Here is a 26105-nt window from a genome sequence, read left to right as displayed (position 1 = left end):
GGTTTCCAACACTCCCTAAAGTTTTTTTCTTTTTTACATTTTAAGACAATGAGAGCAACACAGAAGCAATTACTTACCATGAGGGTTTCAAAGAATCAAGACTTCTAAGCTTTGTTGGAACCAAAACCATAAGAGTCATTTAACAGTAGATTATTGAAAAACAAATCTCTTGTAATACTACAAGAGCTAACTACAGTAGTTATCTGCCATAATAGCAAAAGGAAGCAAATTTCATAGTTAATCCAAAAGCTTTCTTTAAGCCATTTAAATGATTTTCCTTCCATACCACTTCACATCCACTAGGATAATTATTTTTTAAAAAAGGAAAACAACAAGTGTTAGTGAAGATGTGGAGAAATTGGAATTCTCATACAGTGCAAGTGGTAAAGGTTAGTCACTGTGGAAAACATTTTGATAATTCTTCAAAAGGTTGAACAGAATTACCATATAACCAGCAATTTCACTCCTCGTTATATACCCTCAAAATTGAAAACAGGTATCCAAACAAATATATTAACACACATGTTCATAGCAGTACTCTTCATAATAATCAAAAGATGCAAACAACCCAAGTATCCATTAATTGATAAATGAGTAAACAAATTGTCTAACATATACTTATGTATCTGTACACACACACACACACACACACACACACACACACACACACACAGGAATATTATTCAGCCACAAAAAAAGGGAATAGAGTATGAACAGGCTATAAGGTGGATGAACTATAATACAGTATGCTAAATAAAAGAAGTCAGACACAAAAGGTCATGTATTGTATGACTCCATTTCTATGAAATGTCCAAATAGGTAAATTCTATAGAGACAGGCACAGACATCGATGGTATGGAGGTTCCTTTTGAGATGACAAAAATTTGGAATTAGATAGAGATGGTGATTGCCCAATATTTTGAATGAACTAGATGCTGTATCGTTCATATTGTTAATGTGTACACAATTAATAATATGTTCATAATGTTAGCATAGTTAATTAAAAGTTTATTCAGTTAATTTTATGTTACGTGAATTTCACATCAATTAAATAAAACATAAAAATAAAATAAAAGAATAAAGCTTAAAAAATAAAAAAACAAATAAAAAGAAAAAAAAGAATAAAAAATAAAACTGTTTTCTAAACCTAGTATGACAACTAGTAATTCTGATTCTTCTTATTCTGCCCTTCTTCAAAAGGAAATGGTTGATAATTTATATAATTATGAAGTTGAATTAAATTTACTACCATACAAGTTTTTAAATAAAATATGTTTTCTATACATTCTAAAGGAAATCACTCTATGTCTCTCTTCCCCACATAACCTTTAGGACATTCCTACTCCTTTCAAAATGCTTGCTAACAAACTATGCTTATTTAGGTTATGATCTCTACTTGGCACAAAGTAGATGTTTTCATAGTATATCTATAGTAAAATTTGCATAATAATTTGAAGTAAACTATAAAACAATGTATATACAACACTTAAATGAAATGTAAAATCATCCCACTAAACATACTTTGGTGGGCATATTTTAAAATATATGTCAATGTTGGATTGATGGCAATATGTTAAAAATGCATACTGAGTCATGTATAGAAGTTTTAATCAGTTACACTAGCTGTACATGTAATACTCTTTAAGAAAATAAAATTCAGAGCATTTCTAAACATGGAATACTTACTCCCCACACAAAAGATAAATGTGTTAGCCTCTTCCATTGTACTCTGCAAATATTTATCTTTTAGAAAAAAAAATAAAATACATACTTTTGGGTACATGGACTCATAGTGAGTCTTCACATTTTGAAATACAGAGGTTTTGAAACTTTGGCGGCACTCACAGCATTTAATAAAAATTCACACCTGCAGCGAGATTACCTTAAGCAATCTAATCGCGGTCACCCAGCACGTCCTACTCTGCTCTTCTTCTGCACAGAGCATTTTCAGGTCTCGGGGCCCTCCCGCTTTGTTAGGCTAGAAGGCCACAGCACATTGTTTATCGTTAATGCATATCTTGAAGGTAACACCTGTTGAAATAAAAGCCACTAAAATTCTCCTATATATAAGAGAAAGCTGTCTCTTTTTAAAAGAAATTAAAAGAAACTCAAGCTTACCTAAAAGGCTGAGGCTTGCTTTATTCATCTATCAAAATATTAAGCCTGTACCTTAAAGCAGAATCCATAGTTAGTCGGCGCTCCGTGTTTTTTTTTGCCTGCCAGTGACACATAAATATCACTATTGCCAAATTCGCTGAAAAACTGCAAGTGCCGTGGTTCCTTTAAAAAAATATATATGTGACTGTTGAAGTGCATACATATTTTGGTACACTCTCTTTTGTGTTTCTATTATATTGCATAATTTATACCTTGGCAAAAGCTATTCCAAGTAATGTCACGGAAACAAGGGGAAGAAAAATTAAGTTACTATATTCTTAAAGAACCAGGAGCTTGATACTATATGATTTGAGAAGTGGCCGATTGTTTATAAGTTTAACTTCCAGTATACACCAAAACATTTATCTTCCCATTTAAAAAGTTTTCTCTTTAACTACCATTTTGGGAATCTCAGGGAGAGAAGACAGCAAAGATGGCTTTTGAAAATGTTTTCCTTGTCCAGGTTTCAAATAATGGTGGTTGAACAAAGGCAAGAAGGTTGGTTTGAGCTTCCACAGCAGTTAGAGAAGACAGAAGAGAGAGAGAATGTTTCTTGCTTTGTTCAGAAACGATCACCTCTCCTGCTGGTGTACTGCCTCACACATCACAGCAAGCAATGAAATGGGGGGCCTGACTACTGTTACGAAAAGAAGGGAGCCTGTACAGATGAGTTCAGGGAAATTACCTGGCAGTGGAATGTGTCTGATTTTCAAGGCAAAGTGGAATCATGAACAGCTATTTCTTCTCTGGGAAATCCATGAGATTTAAAGCTGGTCATGGGAAATCACTGGGTCATATTATTCTGTGACAGGTTAATAACTTGGAGAAGTGCTTAATTCTGGGGTTGAATGCATAATCCAAGCTGACCAAACTGCATTTGTTCTTTAAAATCTTGCTGCTAGGAGTGTGGTCCCAGATCAGCAGCATCCACATCACCCGGGAGCTTATTAAAAATGGAAAATCTGTGCCCCACCACAGACCTACTGAATCAAAATCTGCATTTTAACAAAACCCCAGGTAATTGATATGCACTGAAATTTGAGAAGCAATGCTCTAAAACAAAGCAAAACAGAAAAGACAGAAAACCCCGAACATTCAGCAGTTTGAGCAATCCATTCAGATCCAAATCCAAAATACTTCCAGTCATTTACCAGCAGGCTATTACAACCCTGATGATTGGTAGAGCGAGGGTTTCTGTGTATGTCACTGTTCCTCTGTGTGTCACTGTTAGGCGTTTTAATCTAATGAATGACTACAGTTCCCAACTCCATGGGAGAATAAGGCAGAAAAGAAAACTGTTAAAAGAGACCCAGCCTTGCGCCCTTGGCACAAGGGAAGAGGAAGGAGAAAGGTATTCTTACTGTCATGGCCTTTAAAACTATTTTTTGATAGAAACTGATTTGCTAGTAAAATGTCTGATTTCTATGAAGAAAAGATAAAACCATCCCCCTCCACTGATACTGTAGAAGTCAATGAAGCTGAGTCATCTGGATGTAAGAAAAAGGCAGCTTAAGAAACCCTCGAAGGCTACAGCAGCATGATGAGTTTCATCTCTTGTCAGATTTTTGCTCCATCACTGACTTAAGACCACAAGCCTGGGTTGGCATGGTTAACAAAGGCTACACGTGCACATGTGTATGCAAGGGAGAGTTGAGGAGGGGCATACTTAGAGGTTTCTCTAAACAAAAGTCATAGTCACATCTCCAAGGCCTTGTAGCGGTGCTTAACTAACTCCCATGCAGCCCAGATCTTCAGAAAGTATAATAAATCAAGACCTTCTCACAGAAAAAATGATAGGAAATTGTCTCTTTGCCAGGCAGAAATGTCATTAGACATTAGATAACCTGCATAATTTATATCAAGGTCATAATCCTTGAGGTTACCTAATACCTTGAATTTCTTTTTTTGAGGGGAAATTTAAAATCATTTTCATGTACAAAACATGAGCTCATTAGACACAGGCTAGAGAGAAGAATATTATGTACTGATGTACAGCAAAGTCAGACACTATGTTAAAAAGAGCTACAGTCTGGGCTGAGAACAGATGTTTGATGCTTGTGATTTTGCCTGGCCAAGGGAAAGACCATTGCAAGAAAATGCATGGGTCTAGTAGCGGGAATAGGAGCTGTCTTTTATAGAACGGTCGGGCAGGGAAAGGAGATGAAGGCTAAAGTAAAAATATAATGGGCAGTTGATTTTAATGAGAAAGTTGTAGAAGAAACGAGAATTTTGAAATCAAAGAAACATTATCATATCTTCCAGTGATGGTTCACTGGAAGAAGTACAATCAGCACGATTACTGGATTTAGAAGCCACTTTCCTCTGATGCTAAAAGTAAAAAAGTAGGGGCGCCTGGGTGGCCCAGTCAGTTAAGCGACCAACTTCGGCTCAGGTGATGATCTCACGGTTCGTGGGTTCCAGCCCCAGTCGGGCTCTGTGCTGACAGTGTGGAGCCTACTTGGCAATCTCTCTCTCCCTCTGCCTCTCCCCATTCATACTTTCTCTCTCTCTCAAATTAAATGAATAAACTTAAAAAAAAAAGATAATCCAGCACATGCTTGTTTAAAAAACATCTTCATATGTAATTTCACACTTAGGAACGAAGGGAAAAAAGCAACCCCACTAAAATTTAGACCAAAGAAAATCCAAAGCCTTACTTACAGAAATAGGTAATTATCCTGACATTATTTATGATAGAAAAATTTGAATAGTTAAAATGTTCAAGAAAAATTAATTGGATGCATCTGTATGATAGGATACTAGTAGTCAAATGACATACACGTAAAAATAAAATATGTCTGTAAAGGAAGATACTACTAAATTAGTGGAGCCCCATTCCATCACTTAAACTTCAAGGAAATACACACATGTGTGCACGCACTCATGCAAAGAACAACAAAGAAAAACCATGTATGGGTGAAAGCTCAGGAAAGTATGAAAGAGTCAAGTATTACTCCTTGTGGCTCCACATCTCCTGTTAGGACCACCACTGGAATATCCGTCTGAGTCATTAACTGTTTTCTGGGTATTTCTATTTGAATGCTTCACCCTCAACACAATATATCTAGAACTAAGATCGTTATCTTACTTCTAAGATAATGTGAAGCAAACTTCCTATTCCTGTTTATTAAATCTTTGCATATTTCTTTATCTCCTTCTTTAAGAACATTTTAAATGCTTCTTCTCCTTTCACATCAATAGGTCAACAAGATCTAGCCATTTGCCATCGAATCTTGTATCCATCCCTTTCTTCCCCCTCCACTGCTCATCATAGGCCTACGTTAGATCCCATCAACTTCACTCTGGATTACTGAATGACTGTCTAATTCAGTATTAGATAGTAACTAGAGCATCTGTGTCTCTAGTTAAACTCTCTCTCCCTGCGTCCCCCTCCGTTCTCTGCTTCCTTTGCTCCCTCCCCCTCATTCTTTTTTCTCTCTCTCCCTCTCTGATTTTTAAAGCTCCCTATGGGCATAGTAATCTTACAACTTGAACATCTCACTCTCCTGCTCAAAAATGTTCACTGGCTTCCTATAATGAGTTGAGTGATAGCCACCTCCTCCAAAGATAAGCCCATGTCCCCATCCCAAGAAACTGTGAATAAAACCTGATTTAGAAAAAGGGTCTTTGCAGATGTAATTAAGTTAAGGATTTCAAGATAAGACTATCTCAGATTATCTGGGTGGGTCCTAAATGCAGTGACGGTGTTCTTACAAGACACCAAGAAAGAGGAGAAGGCCTTGTGAGGACAGAGTGAGGCCGCCACAAGCAAATGGGTGCCTGGAGCCATAAGTAACCAAGACAGAAAATCCTACAGAAATTTAAAGGATCACATAATAAGAGTGAGAAATAAATAATGGATGAGCATTTCCAGCATAAAAGAAAAATAGAAATTTTCAGACTGAATGCATATGTTGAGAATCAAGTTAAGATATATCAGAATACATGTGAATGCACCTAGAAATATGGTTGGGGAAATTACTGAACGCCAATGATTATCATAATATTTGAAAAACAGCCTGGAAAAAAACGAGATTACCAGTAATGTTGTTTGACAAAAACAGATGCATGAGAACAGAATTAAAATGGTCGCCCATGGGGGCGCCTGGGTGGCTTAGTCGGTTAAGCGTCCGACTTTCGCTTAGGTCATGATCTCGCGGTTGGTGGCTTCGAGCCCCGCGTCGGGCTCTGTGCTGACTGCCAGCTCAGAGCCTGGAGCCTGTTTCAGTCTGTGACTCCCTCTCTCTCTGACCCTCCCCTGCTCACTCTGTCTCTCTCTCTCTCCTAGAAATAAATTAAAAAAAAAAAATTTTTAAATGGTCGCCCATGAAAACTCTCAAAAGTAGTTTTATTTGAAAGATATCAATGCATCGCATAAAACGTTAGCACTCTCAAAACAAGGCATAGTCAACGCTGACTAGACTACACAGAAATAACAGAGAACGCAGTGCTGAGCACTGGGAGAATTACACATAAGAGCGATGGTGTGTGTACGAGCACACAAGGAGGTCTATGTGACTACACAGGTTATATATACACACAAACATACAAAGGAACAAATCTATCCCCCCTGATGGTACTATACCTTCCTTTAGGAACCTACAATCTAGCTAAGGAGACAAAACGAACACACACAAAGGAATTAAAGAGCAATTACAGACTCGGCTGAGTATTACTAATTGCATCAACAACAACAGAAGTTCAGAAGTGGGCAAGATCAGCAGTGTAACCTGCGGTGAAAAGAAAAGACGTGCGCTAGGTTGCACCTCAAAATCTGCAACCGAGGATAAGGAAAAAGGGGGTGAATTCAGAGTAGAGAAGAAATGAGCACAGTATGTGGTACCGAAATGAGAGTATCTAGATTCCATCACGGGATATATGTTGCCACTGGTGCGAAACAAAGCTGAATAGTCAGTTCCTAAATGGATTACAGCAGAGGCACCAGTATGGCTGGGTCGGTTAAGCCTCCAACTCTTGATCTCCGTTCCGGTCATCATCTCACAGTTCGTGAGATCAAGCCCTGCTTGATCGGGCTCCCCACTGACAGCGCGGAGCCTGCTTGGGATTCCCTCCCAGTCTCTCTCTGCCTCTCCCCTGCTCATGTTCGGAGTCTCTCTCAATAAATAAATAAACATTTGTAGAAGATAAATAAATTGTAGCAAATATTTGGAATCTATATTTACCAACTCTTGATATCAAGCCGTAAAAAAAGTAAAACCCACTTTAACTTATAACTCATAACGTATCACTGACATTTCAATTACCTTTGATGTCCCTTTAGTAGAAAAATATAAACCAGATCTTCTTAGAAGGAAGTAAATCTTTTTCCAGGACTTCTTTCCCTGTTCTTTTGCATGTAAGAAGCCATGGATTTCAGGATATGTGCTTGAACTCAGAAACATCTGGAATAAAAGTTAGACATTCTCATACTATTTTTGAATTAATAATAGTGTGGCCTTACAGTAGTCTTGTTAAAATCTCAAATATAACCATGTAAAATCTAACAGGGTCAATACCACTTGAAATGGCAATATAAATACAACAGAAAATAAATCAGTTTTGATAACCCGAGGCAAGTTCCAAATGAAAATATGTGTACAAAATAAACAGTCTAAGTGGTCATTACTTAGCCAAACACCAAACTGGTAAGTTATTTAAATGGCCATCTGAAAAGCTACACTTTGTCTGAGAGTTCAGTCCTGATACTTTTCATCCTTTTCTATGGTCCTCCTTGAGAACACATCAACTTCATTACAGTCGAAGTAAAGACTACAATCTTGGACTTCAATTATTCAAATGTTAAGAAAGTTGAGCTGAGTTCACCTCCCTGATGAGGTAAAGCAAACTGCCGTTTCTTTGTCCGCCAAGGTTCTCAGTTGCGGGTGGTTACGACAGGTTGTGTTTTCCAAAGGGAGCTGCAGCACCATCCTCCAGCCCACAGGCTCTGCTGCTAAGTAATCTTGCCCCTGAACCATGAAGAGATGGAGTCCATTTCTCTGCCTCCTTGAATCTGGGCATGGCTTATGACTGCTTTGACCAATGGAATATGGCAGAAGTGATAGTTGGCTAGTTCTAATTCTGGTCCGTAACTAGTCCTTCAGTAGTTAACTCTTGGAAGCTAGCTGTCACATAAGAAATGTGACTACCCAGAGATGGCTCTGCTGTGTGAAGTCCAGTGCAACTAGAAAATCCCTTGAGGATGATACCCATGTGGAGAGAGAGAGAGACAGAGAGAGAGGGAGAGAGAAGCCAAGAAGTACCAGGGACACACAGTGAAAAGCTATCTTTGAAGGGGATCCTCAAGCCTCCAGAGAGTCCATGTGCCTCAGAGATGACCCACTCAGCTAGACCCTTTCCACATTCCTGACCTGCAAAATTGTTGGCAAAATGTGAGTGGGTACTTAAGCCATTAAGGCTTGAAATAGTTTGTTACACAGTAATAATGAACTGAGACAGTAGGCATGTGCTGGTCGGGAAAGCGAGAATGAAAAGGAAGAGCTCTGTATGAGTGGCTATGCTCCGCATCTTTAATAAGACAGTGGAAATGCATTAGCATCTCATTAAAAGAAGAAAACAGAAATCCCTATGAATAAACAAATGCAAAATGGAAAAACTGAAAGAGAAATTACTAGCTAAAATGACATGACATATTTTAAAAGGCTACTCTGGGAAATGCTGAGAATAGATATGTATGTTTTTAAGTAAATTATTAAATTTTTTTAATTTAATGAGCCACAGTTATTAATTAATTGACATGCAAAACGGGCAAGTAGGTTTTTTAGTTTGAGTGCTTTCCAAGTTATTAAACCAAACCAATTAAATTTTAAAAAGGGAGTCACAGAGGTCATACTAGAAAAAGAAGAAACGTTTTAAAAAGTGGAAACATTGCCTCAGTGGAGAGAAAAGGTCAGAGGCACATGCAGGACTATCTGATTCCAAAGCTATGATCTTTCTTGTTTTTATAACTTCACATTAAAGTAATATAACTATATTATAGGAGAATTGGGGAAAGGATGTGGAATAAAAACGCCAGTCCACCACCCTGTACCCTAACCCAGTAGGGAGCACTGAGAGGGCCTGAGAGCGGGGACCCTCACGCACAGCTGCTGGGCCGCTGCCACTCATCCTGATACCCTGATGGGGCGTCTGTGAACCCAGTAGCATATAAGGAGCTTTCAGGAAAATCTCTCGAGACTAATCACATTTCTAAAATATTGTGAAGAGTGAAAATGAAATATAGCCTATTAAAAGCCCATAGAAAACAGATCTGTACCACCCATAATAGCTACCAATATATTTAAATACCAATATAATACCTAAAGTAGTATCTATTTTGGAAACATTAAAAGTTGTCGTCTTTAACGGTCAGAAAACATTGAGTAGGTCGGAAGATACTCGGGGGCTTAGTTCAAACAGTAACCACAATAAACATTGCTCAACATTAACCTGTTAACAACGACAGAGCTTTGGATGTGAAATCTACCAATCTACAAAAAAACCAAATAACTGAAATCATTCTTTCATTGTATTGAAAATATCTTCTAAATATGATCTCATAAAGTCATTGCCAGTTTGGAGGAAATGAGCCCAACAGATACAAAACTAAGGAGACTTTTAATTAATTAAGTAGCATTCTTAACTCAGCTAAGACATTTCAGAATTCTGCTCAGGTATCCAATACAGCTATGACACATGTCAGTGTATGGACTATACATTTTTTATATCTGTTTTTTCCCTTTCACTTAATTGATGAATATTTTATCACAAATAGGATTGAAAATGTTTATTATAAAAGTCAATACTAAATATCTGTCAGTTAAATGTCTACACCTTACTGGGTATTTGATTTTTCAAAAAGACTGACATAATCTTTAAATACATCCTAGAACAAAATTCTGCAAATTTCCTTTCATGATACACATTTTTTAAGCACTTAACATCCTTTTACAATTGGCTGAAACTGGGAAGAATAATAGTGTTAGGAGGCTTTCCTGATTTAGGGAATTCTTTATTCAAGTTTTGTTCTTTTCTTTCCTATTCTCTCTTTTCAGTTTAGTTTCACCTCCAGCAAAAATTAATCAGTCAAGGTATACCATTTCAAAATCTAGGCATGTATAACTATGGACCTTAAAGTTTCCCTTTATTGTGCTGTTACTTACATACTTTAATGGGAATATATTTTACCTGCAAAATCTGTGTGGGGGATATTTCACCATTGGTTTCAGTTGCAAAAGACACCATATGCTCTGGAAAAAAATACTGATGGAAAGATACAGGTTACATTATCTCAAAAGCCATGCTAGAAAAGATTCAATATGACGAATATAGTAAGCTAGAGCAAAAGCTCCTTACATCACTGTGTTGATAATTCACCTAAAGGTTTTTTTTTTTTTTTTCTTTTCTAATGCCAGTTCCTGGACTCTACTTTCATGTATCTTGGTGAGAAGGTATGGGTAGGGCCCAAAGATTAGCAGACACCCTCGGATAATACAGATGCAGAGAGATCCATATATGTCAACTTACAAAACAGCTTTCATGATGACAGTGTGCTTGTTCCAGCATCTCTCCCTGAGTCCTGCAGCCACTCTGGCAGGTACTAGAGGATTATCAACTTCATTTCACAACCTCAAGGCTCATAGAAGTAAAGGGTATACCCAAGGTCACAGCCACATGTAGAGGAGCCAGGGCTTACAACAGGGCCAGGGAGCTAAAAGTCCAGTCCTTTCAATCTGCTCTTTTTCTAACCTTGTTTAATCATAAAATTCACCTAGAACAGTTGTTTAAAATAGGAAGTTCCAGGCCTCATTCCTGGGGTGTCTGATTCCATAGGTCTGGATAGGTCTTGGGTCCTATACTTTTAATAAGCACTCTCTCCTCCCCCAGGTAATTTTTATAATCAGCCAAGTTCGGGAAAATATAGACTACTATTCTTCCTCAAAGGACAGGGTTTTACAATAGCTCTATTATATTTGCTCTAATACTGTGTATAGATTATTAGTTACAGCATTCCTGGCCTTTACCCTGCCAACAGCCCTCTGTCCCTCCAGCCCAGTAATGACAAGCAAAAATGTCTACAGACATTGTCAAAACACCTCCAGTTGAGAACCACTGCTCTAGGTCCACAAAATGAGTGTACAAACTTGTTTAAATAATAACAACAATAACAATAATAATAATATACAACCAAAACCAAGCACTAAACCATATGCCTTTAAGTATACTTTTAAATTCTTACTTTAAACGAAGATTCACAATAAGAAAATAGTTTCCCTTCAAATTCTAATTGTATTTATTTTTTATTAAGACTCTTACTTTTTTGTCAAAGGTCATCCCATTATGTTTTTATTAATAGGTTCAAATAAAAGAGAACATAAGAGGTCTTTCAGGGTTTGAAAATATTCTATTATGGTGTGTATCATATATGTTTCATAAAGGATCATTTCAATCCAATTATCCAAAACTTAGTGTAAAAATATGCTATAGCTACAGAGACAAAAACAATTTAAAATAATGAGCCCAGAGGCTATTCTGACTTCTGCAGATCTTTAGTCTTCACTAGGAATGTGACACACATTTATTTTCTTTTAAAGAGCACTATAACGAAAGAAGTATTTATTGGTTAATGCTCTGGTCTTTAACTCATTTCTACTTAGCTCAGTAATTACTGAACTGAAAAAACATTTTGAAACAGCAAGAATCACGTCAATCTTAAATTTTTGGCTAAGTTATGACATTCCAAACAATCAATCTGTTTTTACCTTAGAAATGTTCTTATTTAAATTCCCTACATTCTGTGAAAAGTGTTAAACTATAATACTTGGAGCCGCTTGAGGATATCTAATAATTGATTCCCCAAATTAAATGTATAGTTTTCTTAGAAAGCAAGAAAAAGAAGAAATAGCTTCCCAAAACTATCTGAACTTCTATGATAATGCTCACTAATCATTGGTAAAGTAAGAAAAAAACATGATTATGATTTTAAAGGAACAGAATTCTTATCTATGATTTACCAAATAGGAAATTACATTTTATTTATAGTGACTCTTTTCTTCACATAAAATAAAATAAAATTTAACAGATTCATTTATTTTCTAAAACTATTAATGGGATTTCACTTACCATTGGGTTTTTAAAGAATTCATATTTGGCATAATTTTTTCTAAAGTATAGTTTATTTTCTTCTTCCATTCCCCAGTTAGATAGCACTTCAATCACCAGCTCGTGGTCTTCTATTGTTCTTTCTGTAAGGAATGTATCAATGAGTATGTCAACAGATAGATACATGGATGTAGAGACAAATAAATAGATAGACAAATAAGTAGGTAGAAAGAAATATATGTGGATACATGTATCCATACAAATATATAAAATATGTGAGTATCTTTACTAAATATAGCAAATTTCAACTCAATTCTAGGATAGCCAGATTGATAATATTTTCAGCAGCCTTGAATTAGTAATGTTGATTTTTATACCAAAGCAGACTCTAACCTGAGGAGAAAAATGACAAAATATCACAATGCACTCTTTGGTAATTCTCAATTTCTTTTATTGCTATGTAAATTATAATTAAGTTTGATAATAAATCTGCATTAAGAATTCAGGAGCTATTCTTTTTCTCCAGCTCATCATGATGCCAAAATTAAAATATTTGCCTCAAGGATGAACAATTCACCCCATTAATAGATGAAAAATTTTGACAGGTTCAAAATGTATTTGAAATACATAATCTGGATAGTTGAGAAAAATTAAAATAAATGCTTTAAAAGGAAAAAATTTAATGTAAGCACATACAATTTTAAGAAACCTAATTTCTTATGGCACTTTATGCTTTCCAAGCTAATGTTCAGGCAACTATATTTTGTATTAACAATGAAGATAATTAGGTAGGACAGGAAGGCACTTAGGAGGAAAGGTACTTAAATGTAAATGGCAATGACAACTTTAAAGAGGTGAACATAACATGCACAATTCCTATTTTAGTAAGAAACCTGATGTCTATAGCAGTGATTTTCAAAGAGCCCCAAACTGGAATCTACCCAAATGCCTATCAGCTTGAGAATGAATGAAGAACTTGTGTAATAGCACACAGTGCAATACATACTACAATACACAACTGTACGGGTGAATTTCACAAACATATTAAATGAAAGAAGTCAGACACAAAGAGTAGTACATAGTACATGACTACACCTACATGAAATTCGATATAGGTGAAATAAATCTATGGTGTTAGAAATTAAGATAATAGGGATAGTGGGTGAGGGAGTACGGATATGAGGGGAACCACTGGGTGTGGGAAATACTATTTCTTGTTGTGGGTGTTGGATATCCAAGTTCATGCAATATTTGAGAGTTCATTGAGGTGTCCAGATATGGCTTGTTCAATTTTCTTAAGGTAGGTCATACTTCAATAACAGGGTAAAGGAAAGTTACTGTGAAATTATTAATGCAAAACAGGAAGTGAAGAACAGCCAACTAAGGAATGTAGAATTCCTCTGCTATTTATAGGTGCTTCTAGAACCATTCTGGGAAGTATCTGTGTCTCAGACATTCAACACTCAGTAGTGATCTGTGATCTACAACACCCGAACCCTTGAAAGTAATGTCATACTTAAACAGAAGTTTATTCATCTGAAAGGAAGTTCTTGTAAGAGTGCTCAATGAATATGGATGAGTTCAAGTTAAGTGAGTATCAACACTCTGGGTTCTGTTCCTAACTCCAGTTGCTCTTTTTCTGTCTCACCGACAAACTCCCATGCCTCCTCTCTCCTCAGATATCATCATTGGCTCAAATCTTTTCTTTCTCTTTCTTAAACCAATTCACTCTCTCCTCTTCAGCCGTCCCATCTGCCAAGTTCCTTGAGATGGAATCTCTGGCCACAGTTGCTTTCACTCTAGTTCCAGCTGCTAGACTTTCCACCACCTCGTACGCAGTTTTGTCTAAATCCAGAGTCAGTATGGTGGTTCCCCCAAAATATTAAACAATTCCAGCAATGCCAATTCTGAGTATCTAACCAAAAGAAGTGAAAGCAGGGATGGAGAACAGATATCTGTACACCAATGGCCATAGTAACATCCTTCACAATAGGTGGAAATACCCTACTGCCCACCAACAGATAAATGGGTAAACAGATAGTACAAATGTACGATGGAATATTTAGCCTTAAAAAGGAATGATACATGCTACAACATGGATGGACCAAAAAGATATTATATGTAAAATAAGAAGACATAAGAATAGATATTGTAGGGGCGCCTGGGTGGCTTAGTCGGTTAAGCGTCCGACTTTCACTTAGGTCATGATCTCGCGGTTCATGGGTTCGAGCCCCACATCGGGCTCTGTACTGACTGCCAGCTCAGAGCCTGGAGCCTGTTTCAGAGTCTGTGACTCCCTCTCTCTCTGACCCTCCCCTGCTCACGCTGTCTCTCTCTCTCTCTCTCTCCTAGAAATAAATAAAACATTAAAAAAAAAGAATAGATATTGTATGATTCCATTTATGGAATGGACAAATAAACAAATTCATAGAGATGGAAAGTAGAACAGTGGTGGCCAGGGACTGGGGAATAAGAAGTTATTGTTTAATGGGTTTGGAGTTTCACCATGAGAAGATAAACATGTTCTGCAGATGGATAGGATAATGGTTGCACAATAATATGAATATACATAATGACGATGAACTATACTCTTAAAAATGGTAAATTTTATGTTATGTACATTTTATCAAAATAAAAAAAAACTTGAAATCAAAGTCTTCTTCCTTTTTCTCTCTTAAACTGCTTTTTCCTAAATTCTCCTACGTCCATTGCCTCTTTATATCCACTCCCACATTCTCCACTTTTGCTATCCCCAGATATCAGCGATTTTCCCTCCAAGTGTCTCTCACACAACTAACAACCCCTCACTAATTCCCACTATCACAGTCTCAGTTTAGACCTTCACCTTTTCTTATCTCCAAACCTCTAGTTTCTTATTCTTGTAATCCAACCTGGACACTGATACCATAGCAAACTTCATAAAACATGTGTCAACATGACTCTTGCTCGAAAAGCTTATCTACTTCCTACTTCCTATGGGATAAACCCATGGAGTCTAGCAGTTATACCATTCATTCATCCATACATTTGACAAATATTTCTGGAAGGCCGACCATGTGTCAGATGTTCATCCTAGGGCTTGGAATTTTGTAGTGAATAAAACAGTCAAAAATCTCTTCCTCATGGAGCTTTAATTCTAATGGGAAGACACAGACTATAAATAAAATATAACTCTTAAAAGGCAGTGATACCCTAATATAGAACAGGGCACAGGAAAGAAGAGGTCATAGGGGAAAGGAACTCATTTTCAACAGCTTGCCAGGATAGATCTCACTGAGAAGGTAATATTTGAACAAAGACCCAAAAAGGGGACATGAGCCAAGCAGACACCTACAGCAAGAACAGGGCCAAAGCCTTCGAGGCAAGAGCAAGGCTCCAGGTTTGAGGTACAGAAAGGAGATTAATGCAGCCAAAGTTGAGTGAGCTAAGGGGTAAGTACTAGGAGAAATGGTAAGATAAGCAATGATGATAAGTTGGGAGGAGGCTTGGGAAAGACTCTGCAGTGCATAGTGAGGCTCTGGCTTTTCCTTGGGAGTTTGAGGAGAAGTCATTTTGAACAGAGAATTAACATGAACTGACTTATATTTTCACTGGATTGCATCAGCTGCTGAGAACTGATTTTAAAGGCTTCAGGGTGGGGGCATCTAGGTGGCTCAGTCTGTTGAGCCACTTGACTCTTGATTTTGGCTCAGGTCATACCAGGTCATGTCTCACAGTTGTGAGATCAAGCCCCATGTAGAGCTCTGTGCTGACAGCACAGTGTGCTGATCATGCGTGGGATTCTTTCTCTCTCTCCCTCTCTCTCTGCCCTTCCACCACTCACACACGCACTCTCTCTCACTCTGTATCTCAAAATAAAATTTAAAAACTTAAAAAAAAGGCTTAAAGGTGGAAGCAAGAAGAACATTTAGTAGAATATTGCAATTAATGAGGGGAGAGATGATGTGGCTAGGATTAGAGTGGCAGCAATGGAAATGTGGCAGCAGTGGAAGCAGGCAGAATCTGGATATATTCTGAAGATGGAGCCATTCATCCATACATTTGACATCTGAAGATGGAGCCAACAGAATCGGCTGACCAATCGGATACGAAATGGAAGAGAGAGGGTAGTTAGGGGAGATATCAAGGTCTTCCACCCAAGCTCTTGGAAGGACTATGTTGATATTAATGAGTTTGAAAGACTATAAGAGAAGTGGGTTGGGAGTCAGCAATCACTGAGATATCCAATGGGAAGTCACATCCCTAACAATCTCTCCAACCTTAGTTTGGTCTACTTCTCACACAAACCAGCTGGTATTTTCAAGCTTATGAAAGCCAGGTTCATACTAAAAATACTATTTGCTAGGCATGATATCCATATTTTTTTGCAACTGCACAGGAAGAAAATTTCAATGTAGCCAGCAAAATGTTTGCTAATTTGTTTTACCAACCTGTATTTCTTTGTACCCATTGCCTCTCTACCACTACACATCATATGTTCTGCCTTCACCTCACTATACAAAGAGGAGAAAAATTACAGAAATGCATTTTCACTGCTTTTGAACTTCACAATAGACCTTACCAATCTTTGGCAAATTTAAGTGCTTGGGGAGAATCATGCCTAGCAAACCCTTGCTTGCCTCATACAAGAATCCACCTTCTATCTTCTAGGAAAGGAGTTATAGTTAAGGGGTTGGTGAAGGAAAGGATGGAGTAGAGACTGAGATAGATAATAATAAGTGGATGGCATAGATCCCAAGCATTACTGAATGAGAATGCTTGCAGGATGATGAGTTGATGGTGATAAAACACCACGTAAGTTTAAGGGTGTAATGTGGCTCAAACCAGAAGGTAGCCTTCAGAGACATCTAGTTTCCAATAGAAGCCCTACATCCAGCATGGTGGAGGAGTCATAAATGAGGGTGACATCAGCACGGATGAGTCTGTGGCAACCCACTATGAAGAAAGAGCATGGCAACAGTACCACATTGCCAGCAGGTACACAGAAAAGCTAAGAGAGGAGCACAAACTAAGGGGTCTTTATGGTACAGTCAATAAGCTTGAGAGGAACAGAACATGAACAGCCAGACAAGAGTTAGGCAAACACTTGTTCTGGGACTTAATGCCTCACCAGAAGGTTGCAGAACTGAAAGCAGGTCTGAATTTGCAACTGAGAACATTTTGATCCTGTATGTAACTCATTTATAGAACCTGAATTTATTATTAACCCCAACAAGACTGAGAACAATCCATAATAAATAAATAAATAAATAAATAAAGAAAGAAAGAAAGAAAGAAAGAAAGAAACTGTCTGCTGTTAGAGAAGGTAGGAGACTGAAAGTCAAAAATTATTCAAGTTATTGAAATAAAGGAAGTTACATGTTTCTAAGTCTCCACCTGAGACCTTTCTCACTCCTATATTTAATTCTTACAATATTTCAGTGGGCTGAATAATGGCTCCAAAGAACTAGTGTTGCCTTATGTGGCAAAGTCTTTTCAGATGTCATTAACTTAAAGATACTGAGAGGAAGAGATTTACTTGAACTATTGAGGTAGGCTGTAAATCCCATCACAAAGATCTTTAGAAGACAGTGACAGAAAGAGATGTGACCCAAACAGAAGACAAAAGGGCAATGTGACCACAGGGGCAGACTCAGGCAACACAGCCACAAGCCAAGGAATGATGACGACCACCAGAGCCTGGATGGGCCAGGAATGGATTCCCTCTAAAGTCCCAGAAAGAGCCTGGCCCTGCCATCATCTTGAGTTCGGCCCAGTGACATCAGTTTTAGACTTCTCGCCTCCAGAAAGGTTACAGATTACACTTCTGTCGTTCGGAGCCACCCGGTCTGTAGGTAAAGTAATATCACGGTCTAACAAGAGTTATATTGCCATTTTTCAGAACAGTGAACACCTCAGGATTTGAACAGCAGCCACGTGTCTCATCCCAAGTCAATGATTTCCTTCTGCAAGAATTGCCTCTGCCTCTACTACGCTCCCACCTGAGGGCACCCCCTGCAGCCTCTGCAGGGCCTCTTTACATCCTGCTCATTCTTTCCATATCAACTAGCATCCTCTCTCATGTTCCTGCACCTCTCATGTTTTAACTGCCTCAAATTCTTTTATTTTGAAATGTGTCAATAAATATTTGCTAATTAAGTCTATAAGCCACATTTTGAGTGTAAGGGAAAGGAAAATAATGGGCAAGATTTCAAATCATATCAGTCTTAACTTCACATGAAAGTAATGTTATGCCCGAATTGCAAGTCCCCAGAGACCTCCAAGGAGCCGGCACTGAGGCAAGTACAAAAGGGTCTTTATTACAAGCTCAAGCAGGGGCTCACCCGTCTACCAGCACAGCGGCAGCAAAGTGAAGCCCCGAACAGTGGCGAGCAGGGTTTTTATGGGGGAAAGATGGGGGTGTTACCATGCACACGTTGTACGTTTTGCATCATTACATAAGCACCAATCATAATTGTACAATACCCATAGTAACAGCATAGTAACCGTTTTGACCATTCAGTATCTGTGAGCTGTCCATTAGGTGTGGTGGGACCCAATCATGACCTTTGAGAATCTTTTGAAATGACCAATTATGAGGTGGGCTCAGAGAATCTACATGGGGCTTCTGCAAGCGGTGATTGATTGGCAAGTTTGTACAAAGTAACCACCTGCAGTTCCCAGCCCTGACTCGTCTCCAACACTACAGGAATGTTACACATTTCTTTTGATTGGCAGATCCGAGGGTGGTCCTAGGGTGGCCTCAGCTGAGGCTTTTCCTGGAACTGAGACTACATGCAGCCTGGGGTTGTTTCTTTTTTTTTTTTGTTTTGTTTTTGTTTTGTATTGATTTGTTTTGTTTTTTATTTTTTAATTTTTTACAAATAGTTTATTTTCAAATTAGTTTCCACATAACACCCAGTGCTCATTCCCACAAGTGCCCTCCTCCATGCCCATCCCCTCTCCCCCCCACATCCATCAGTCCTCAGTTTTTATCAGCATTCAAGAGTCTCTCATGGTTTGCCTCTTCCCCTTTCCCCCACCATTTCCCCCCTTCTTCTCTCCCTTGTTCCTCCATCAAGTTCCTCCTAATCCTCATATACATGCAAACATATGATATTTGTCCTTCTCTGCCTGACTTATTTCACTCAGCATAACACCCTCAAGGTCCATCCATGTTGCTACACATGGCCGGATTTCATTCTTTCTCATTGCCATGTAGTATTCCATGGTATAGATACACCTACATCTTCTTGATCCATTCATCTGTTGATGGACACTTAGGCTCTTTCCATGTTTTAGCTATTGTGGAGAGTGCTGCTATGAACAGTGGGGTACATGTGCTCCTATGCCTCAGCACTCCTATATCCCTTGGGTAAATTCCTAGCAGTGCTATTGCTGGGTCCTAGGGGAGTTCTATTGTTAGTTTCCTGAGGAACCTCCACACTGTTTTCCAGAGGGGCTGTACCAGTTTACATTCCCACCAACAGTGGAGGAGGGTGCCCGTTTCTCCACATCCTCGCCAGCATCTAGAGTTCTCTGATTTGCTCATTTTAGCCACTGTGACTGGTGTGAGGTGGTATCTCAGTGTGGTTTTGACTTGTATTTCCCTGATGAGGAGGGATGCTGAGCATCGTTTCATGTGTCTGTTGGCCATCTGGATGTCCTCTTTGGAGAAGTGTCTGTTCATATCTTCTGCCCGTTTCTTCACTGGGTTGTTTGTTTTTCGGGTGTGGAGTTTGGTGAGTTCCTTATAGATTCTGGATATTAACCCTTTATCTGATATGTTATTTGCAACTATCTTTTCCCATTCCGTTGGTTGCCTATTAGTTTTGTGGGTTGTTTCCTTGGCTGTGCAGAAGCTTTTAATCTTGATGAGGTCCCAATCATTTATTTTTGCTCTTGATTCCCTTGCTTTTGGGGATGTGTCAAGTAAGAAGTTGCTGTGGTAGAGGTCAAGGAGGTTGTTTCCTGCTTTCTCCTCTAGGGTGTTGATAGTTTCCTGTCTCACGTTCAGGTCCTTTATCCATTTCGAGTTTATTTTTGTGCATGGTGTGAGAAAATGATCTAGTTTCATTCTTCTGCATGTTGCTGTCCAGTTCTCCCAACACCATCTGTTAAAAAGGCTGTCTTCATGAAACGATGCTCAGCATCCCTCCTCATCAGGGAAATACAAATCAAAACCACACTGAGATACCACCTCACGCCAGTCAGAGTGGCTAAAATGAGCAAATCCGAGAACTCTAGATGCTGGCGAGGATGTGGAGAAACGGGCACCCTCCTCCACTGTTGGTGGGAATGTAAACTGGTACAGCCCCTCTGGAAAACAGTGTGGAGGTTCCTCAGGAAACTAACAATAGAACTCCCCTAGGACCCAGCAATAGCACTGCTAGGAATTTACCCAAGGGATATAGGAGTGCCGAGGCATAGGAGCACATGTACCCCACTGTTCATAGCAGCACTCTCCACAATAGCTAAAACATGGAAAGAGCCTAAGTGTCCATCAACAGATGAATGGATCAAGAAGATGTGGTTTGTCTATACCATGGTATACTACATGGCAATGAGAAACAATGACATCTGGCCATGTGTAGCAACATGGATGGACCTTGAGGGTGTTATGCTGAGCGAAATAAGTCAGGCAGAGAAGGACAAATATCAAATGTTTGCACGTATAGGAGGATTAGGAGGAACTTGATGGAGGAACAAGGGGGAGAAGAAGGGGGGAAATGGTGGGGGAAAGGGGGAGAGGCAAACCATGAGAGACTCTTGAATGCTGATAAAAACTGAGGACTGATGGATGTGGGGGGGAGAGGGGGATGGGCACGGAAGAGGACACTTGTGGGGATGAGCACTCAGTGTTATGTGGAAACTAATTTGACAATAAACTATTTGTAAAAATAAATAAATAAATAAAATTCTGAGATTAAAGAAGCAACCAGTTTCAAACACTAAAAAAAAAAAAAAAAAGTATATCTTTTTTCCATTGGATATTCTTTCCTGCTTTGTCAAAGATCAGTTGGCTGTATACTTTTGGGTCCACTTCTGAGTTCTCAATCTGTTCCATTGGTCTATGTGTCTGTTTTTGTGCCAATACCATACTGTCTTGATGATGACAGCTTTGTAGTAGAGGCTAAAGTCTGGGATGTTGATACCTCCCATTTTGGTTTTATTTTTCACTATTACTTTGGCTATGTACTTTCCTCTTAGGCCTGCCTTTGCCGCATCCCATAGATTTTGAATTGTTGTGTTTTCATTTTCATTTGTTTCCATATATTTTTTAATTTCATCTCTAATTGCCTGATTGGTCCATTCATTCTTTAGTAGGGTGTTCTTTAACCTCCATGTTTTTGGAGGTTTTCCAGACTTTTTCCTGTAATTGATTTCAAGTTTCAAAGCATTATGATCTGAAAGTGTGCATGGTATGATCTCAATTCTTTTACATTTAGTGAGGGCTGCTTTATGTCCCAGTATGTGATCTATCTTGGAGAATGTGCCATGCGCACTTGAGAAGAAAGTAAATTAAGCCCGGGGTTGTTTCTAATGGAGGACTTAATTTCAGGCTCCTCAGTAACATAAATCACTTGAATTTGGACTACCCTCAAAAAGGAAATAAAACAAAAAAGGTAGAAAAGCCAAGCTGTATTTGAACAGCTGTGACGAGTGTGTAATGAAAAGCACTATCAAGTACTATCTGTGATCACCAACCAAGCAGTAGTCTACATGCAGACAAAGCCCAGAGTACTGACCTAGGAAGGAACAAGAAACAGTATAGTGTTTGCAGAAAATTTCATGGAACTTTAATACCACATGTGTAAGTAACGCATTACAAGCATCAGGAAAATATTCTGGTAATCTTAAGAAGAAAAATTTTTTCACAGAAAGCTAGACTAACTAGAGTATATATGTGAGAAAGTGAAAGACATACTTTGCAATCCTTCAAAGAGGATTTCTTGATATTCTATTGAAAATCCAGAGAACATACAAGAAATCAGATAAACAAAGCCCAGAGGATCACATGCAGTTACAGGTTCTCATGTCATACACTCCCCTGGTAATGGAGATAAAACTTTCCCAGTACAGAATCTGGCTTTTCAAAATTGTATTATATCAATAAGCATTTTCAATTTATACATTCATATCCCAATTTGGATGCGCTGTCATATACCATCCTGCAACAAGTCTCATTACATTAAAGGATTAATGTTACAATAATTCAAATAACCCTAAAAGGCATAATTGGTTATCAGTTAATCACATCTTGCAGAAGATTCATGGTTTCTTTTTTTCAAGGCAGACACCTAACTAAATACAAATCTTAACAGGGAGGAGTTCAACATGAAGATACAAGACGCCTACATGGATAACTTTGAGAGGAAAACAAAAACGTTTATAGGGGGTGAAAAGTTGAGGAAGACCAGCATTGTTTTGCTTAGGTTAGGCCTAGCACATCATTACTGAGACCTGAGAAAAAAATGAAACAAATACTGGTCCAGAGGGCGTCTAATTAACTTCTTACCGATGCTTCCTCTTTGGCGCCATTCTAAAACCAAGTGGATTTTAACCAGCCAAAGGATCCCATTGTGTAACTTACAAGGCACATTTGAAAGATCAAAAAGAAACAAATTAATTCTGCAACTAGAAGCTCTTTTCTACAAAAACTTGACAGCAATGATATTAAGAACTGTCACCCAGAATGAATTCATAGACTTTTTGGGTTGCCTTTTGATAAACGACTCTAGGTAACATTCTCATAAATTCATCATGGCTCTTTTAAAGACCTTATTTTTAAAACTTCATAACTTGATCTAAAATATTATATTAAAATATACTATTAAAACTTGATAGACACAGTCTGCTTAGAAAACTTTTTAAAGTGTTTTTCAGGCACTAGAAAGTGAATGACAAGGACTATATAACACTTCTATGTAGGTAGAAAAATAGGAGAGAAGCTCTCTTAAATCACTTCAAAACAGCACCCCCCCAAAAAAAAAGAGAGAGAGAAAAGGGGGGAAAGTCTCCAAAAGAGTAAAGAAAAGCTTTCTTAAAACTAAAACAAAAGCTTCATATCACTTTAAGTTTCATTTTTGTTTCTGATAGATCGGTGAAGTGTCATGGCAATACACTGAAACATTACCAAATAATAACAACTACATTAAAATTCGGTTTCTATTTAATTTCAGAAACTTTTTCTTTAAAAAAAAAAGGAGATGAAGAAAAAAAAGAGAGGAAAGAAGTTTCTTCTGAAACTGTTGATTTCACTTCAAAGTCTTTTAAAAAAAAAAACCTCAATCCTCCCAGAATGGAAAGTGTTCACCTGTGACCTTCTGCCTGGATTTCTTTACTGAATCTACTGAAAGTACAGCGTGGGGCTCAAATAGAAACCTGATTCCCTACTCTTCTCATCACTTGATAAGAGAAGAAACAAAAGTGGCTTTTACCTCTAATTCGCCCAGAAAACAATTCTTTGTATACCTTTGTTACAGGAAACTCCAGGAGACAAATGATCCTTGTACTTCTCTGGGCTAGGTAGAAACTACATACATTTTGTCAATCTTATTTTCAGATAAAAATGAACAGCTTCTGACCAAGCAAAACAAAAATTGGAGAAGCAAAGAATTAAATAAGGCTCAATTCTGAAAGGTTCCTTAACCTAAGAAATCTACTTAATACCAGTGAGATCCTTTGGAAAAATTGCTACCACCATAGTCAGCTCCCCGAGTACAATTACTAGGAAAATTTTGACACTTAGTTTGATGGGTAAAAAGGCCCTGCAGATCATTGTTCGACAAATTCAAGTAGTCTTCATATTAACTCAGACTGACCGATCACAGCTTGTATTCATAGCAATCTTACTTTTCTGCAAAGTATTTGCATCTACATTACCTCAAGCTGCCTAGTAAATACCTGCATAGTTTGGAAACTGCTTCCATAAATTCTAAGTTACCAAATGCATCCTAATAAATTTCCGTCTGAGCACTGCATATGATTTCTTTGGCTTCTTTTCTAAGTCTTTTCCTTCTATGTACATTGTAATCCATCCTTTGAACTGCTTGATATAAGTACCTTATAGTTTAGTATGTTTTAGTTCAGAAACCATTTATTTGTCTTAAACCCTGGCTTATAAAGATGTATACAGAGATCCAGCTTTCATGGAATTACTCTAGTTTTAATAATATGGTCACTATTAAGATATTTGCAAAAGGGGTGCCTGGGTGGCTCAGGCAGTTAAGCGTCTAACTTTGGCTCAGGTCATGATCTCACAGTTCATGAGCTCAAGCCCCATGTTGGACTCCTTGCTGATAGCTCAGACCCTGAAGCCTGCTTCAGATTCTGTGTGTGTGTGTGTGTGTGTGTGTGTGTGTGTGTGTGTCTGCCTGTCCCCACTTGTATGCTGTTTCTTGCTCTCAAAAATAAATAAACATAAAAAAATTAAAAAAGATAGCTGTAGAATGTGTTACAGCAGCTCTGAAGACGGGATATTGACCCAACTTGGAGCTTCAGGAAGATGTCTAAATCTTTAAATTTTCTTACGTTTTTAAAACTGTGCTTGTCTCCTTTTTTCTGATTTATAAAATAATACAACTCCATTGTGGAAAATTTGAAAAACATGGACAGCTGACAATCAGTCCATTTTTAGACTTACCAATCAGGAATTAGCACTTAACATTTCAGTATAATCCTTTCTTGTTTCTTCTCTGGGTCTACATGAATATATATATTTTTTTCATTTCAAAATTTAGGAGACACTGTATATATATATATATATATATATATATGTATATATATGTACATACATATATATGTATATGTATACATATGTACATACATATATATGTGTATACATATATATATACATTCAATCAATGAATCATCATTACGATCTTATATCTGCCCATACCAGTCTTCAAAGGAAGAACTCCAAAAACATGATCAAAAGGTGCATAACTTATATCCTATGGATGTACTTTAATTTATTATATCCCTCTACTGTTATAGCATTAGGTTTTATTTTTCTCATTCATCAATATTGTAAATAACCCTGTTTGAACAGCCCTATATCTATTTCTTGGCCAAATTTGCTTGTTTCCCACCCCTCAGTCTAGCATGTACTTGTGGGAACATCTCCTCTTAGGACACAGTCCATCATGATCACAGCCAGTGCTTCCTGCACCACTCTTGTTATTTTCAGGATTTGCAATTTCCTAAAGGATGTATAAGAAGCAGTAGTGCCAGTAAGTATCCTAATTGTCTCAAGGAACAGCTGCTTGGAACACAGAAGAGACAGACGTGTCTCCCTACCTGCTCTCGGATGGAAGGGGCTACTCTTCTTTATAAGGCTGAGCGTGGAATGCCTCCAAATGCTTTTCTCGCTCTCCTCTAAACCGTGGCACATTAGCTGGCTGTCAGCTTGGACAGCTGAGGGTTTTCATCTTGTTTTGTTTTCATAGTATTTTTAGGAAATGGCTACCAACTATACCTTAGTACCATTTTTAACTAAAATTCCAAGTAAGCTTTGGAAGGGGCATAGCCAGGTAAAGATGCGTGAGAAAAAACTTGCTGAGAAACCTAACAGCTCAAGCAAGAAAACCAGGGAGTGGAAACTGTAGTGTATGCAGGCGACTACAGGCACTTCTTTAATGTGTAAACTTACAGGAAGAAGAGCGGAGACATAAGGCTGGAGATAGGAGAGCTGTCAGGTAACAGGTGCTATAAGCCCTGTAAAGGACCTTGGACCCTAAAGCAAGAAGAATCAGGGCTGCATGCACAAGGATAACCTTGGTATCTAGAGGCAAGTAATATCTAGAGACGAGTAATAAGGCTAACATAATACCTGAGAAGAGAGATGATAAGATCTGAATGCAAGCCAC

General features: G+C 38.1%; 1 protein-coding gene across 2 annotated transcripts in view; it reads right to left on the bottom strand.

Moving 5' to 3' along the window:
• GRB14 (growth factor receptor bound protein 14) overlaps positions 1 to 26105 on the bottom strand; it is a 120623-nt gene that overhangs the window by 13470 nt on the left and 81048 nt on the right. For both annotated transcript variants that reach the window (XM_039241999.1, XM_039242000.1), the window contains 5 exons: positions 12277 to 12398; positions 10342 to 10416; positions 7422 to 7559; positions 2170 to 2280; positions 1883 to 1978 (listed from right to left, as the gene is read on the bottom strand). In XM_039241999.1, the coding sequence (XP_039097930.1) occupies positions 1883 to 1978; positions 2170 to 2280; positions 7422 to 7559; positions 10342 to 10416; positions 12277 to 12398 (542 nt within the window). The remainder of the gene's footprint in view (positions 1 to 1882; positions 1979 to 2169; positions 2281 to 7421; positions 7560 to 10341; positions 10417 to 12276; positions 12399 to 26105) is intronic.

Source organism: Hyaena hyaena, unplaced genomic scaffold (genome assembly GCF_003009895.1).
Source record: "Hyaena hyaena isolate Hyena2069 unplaced genomic scaffold, ASM300989v1 scaffold_207, whole genome shotgun sequence".
In the NCBI taxonomy this organism is placed as follows: Eukaryota; Metazoa; Chordata; class Mammalia; order Carnivora; family Hyaenidae; genus Hyaena; species Hyaena hyaena.
This window is presented reverse-complemented; position numbering and strand designations above follow the sequence as displayed.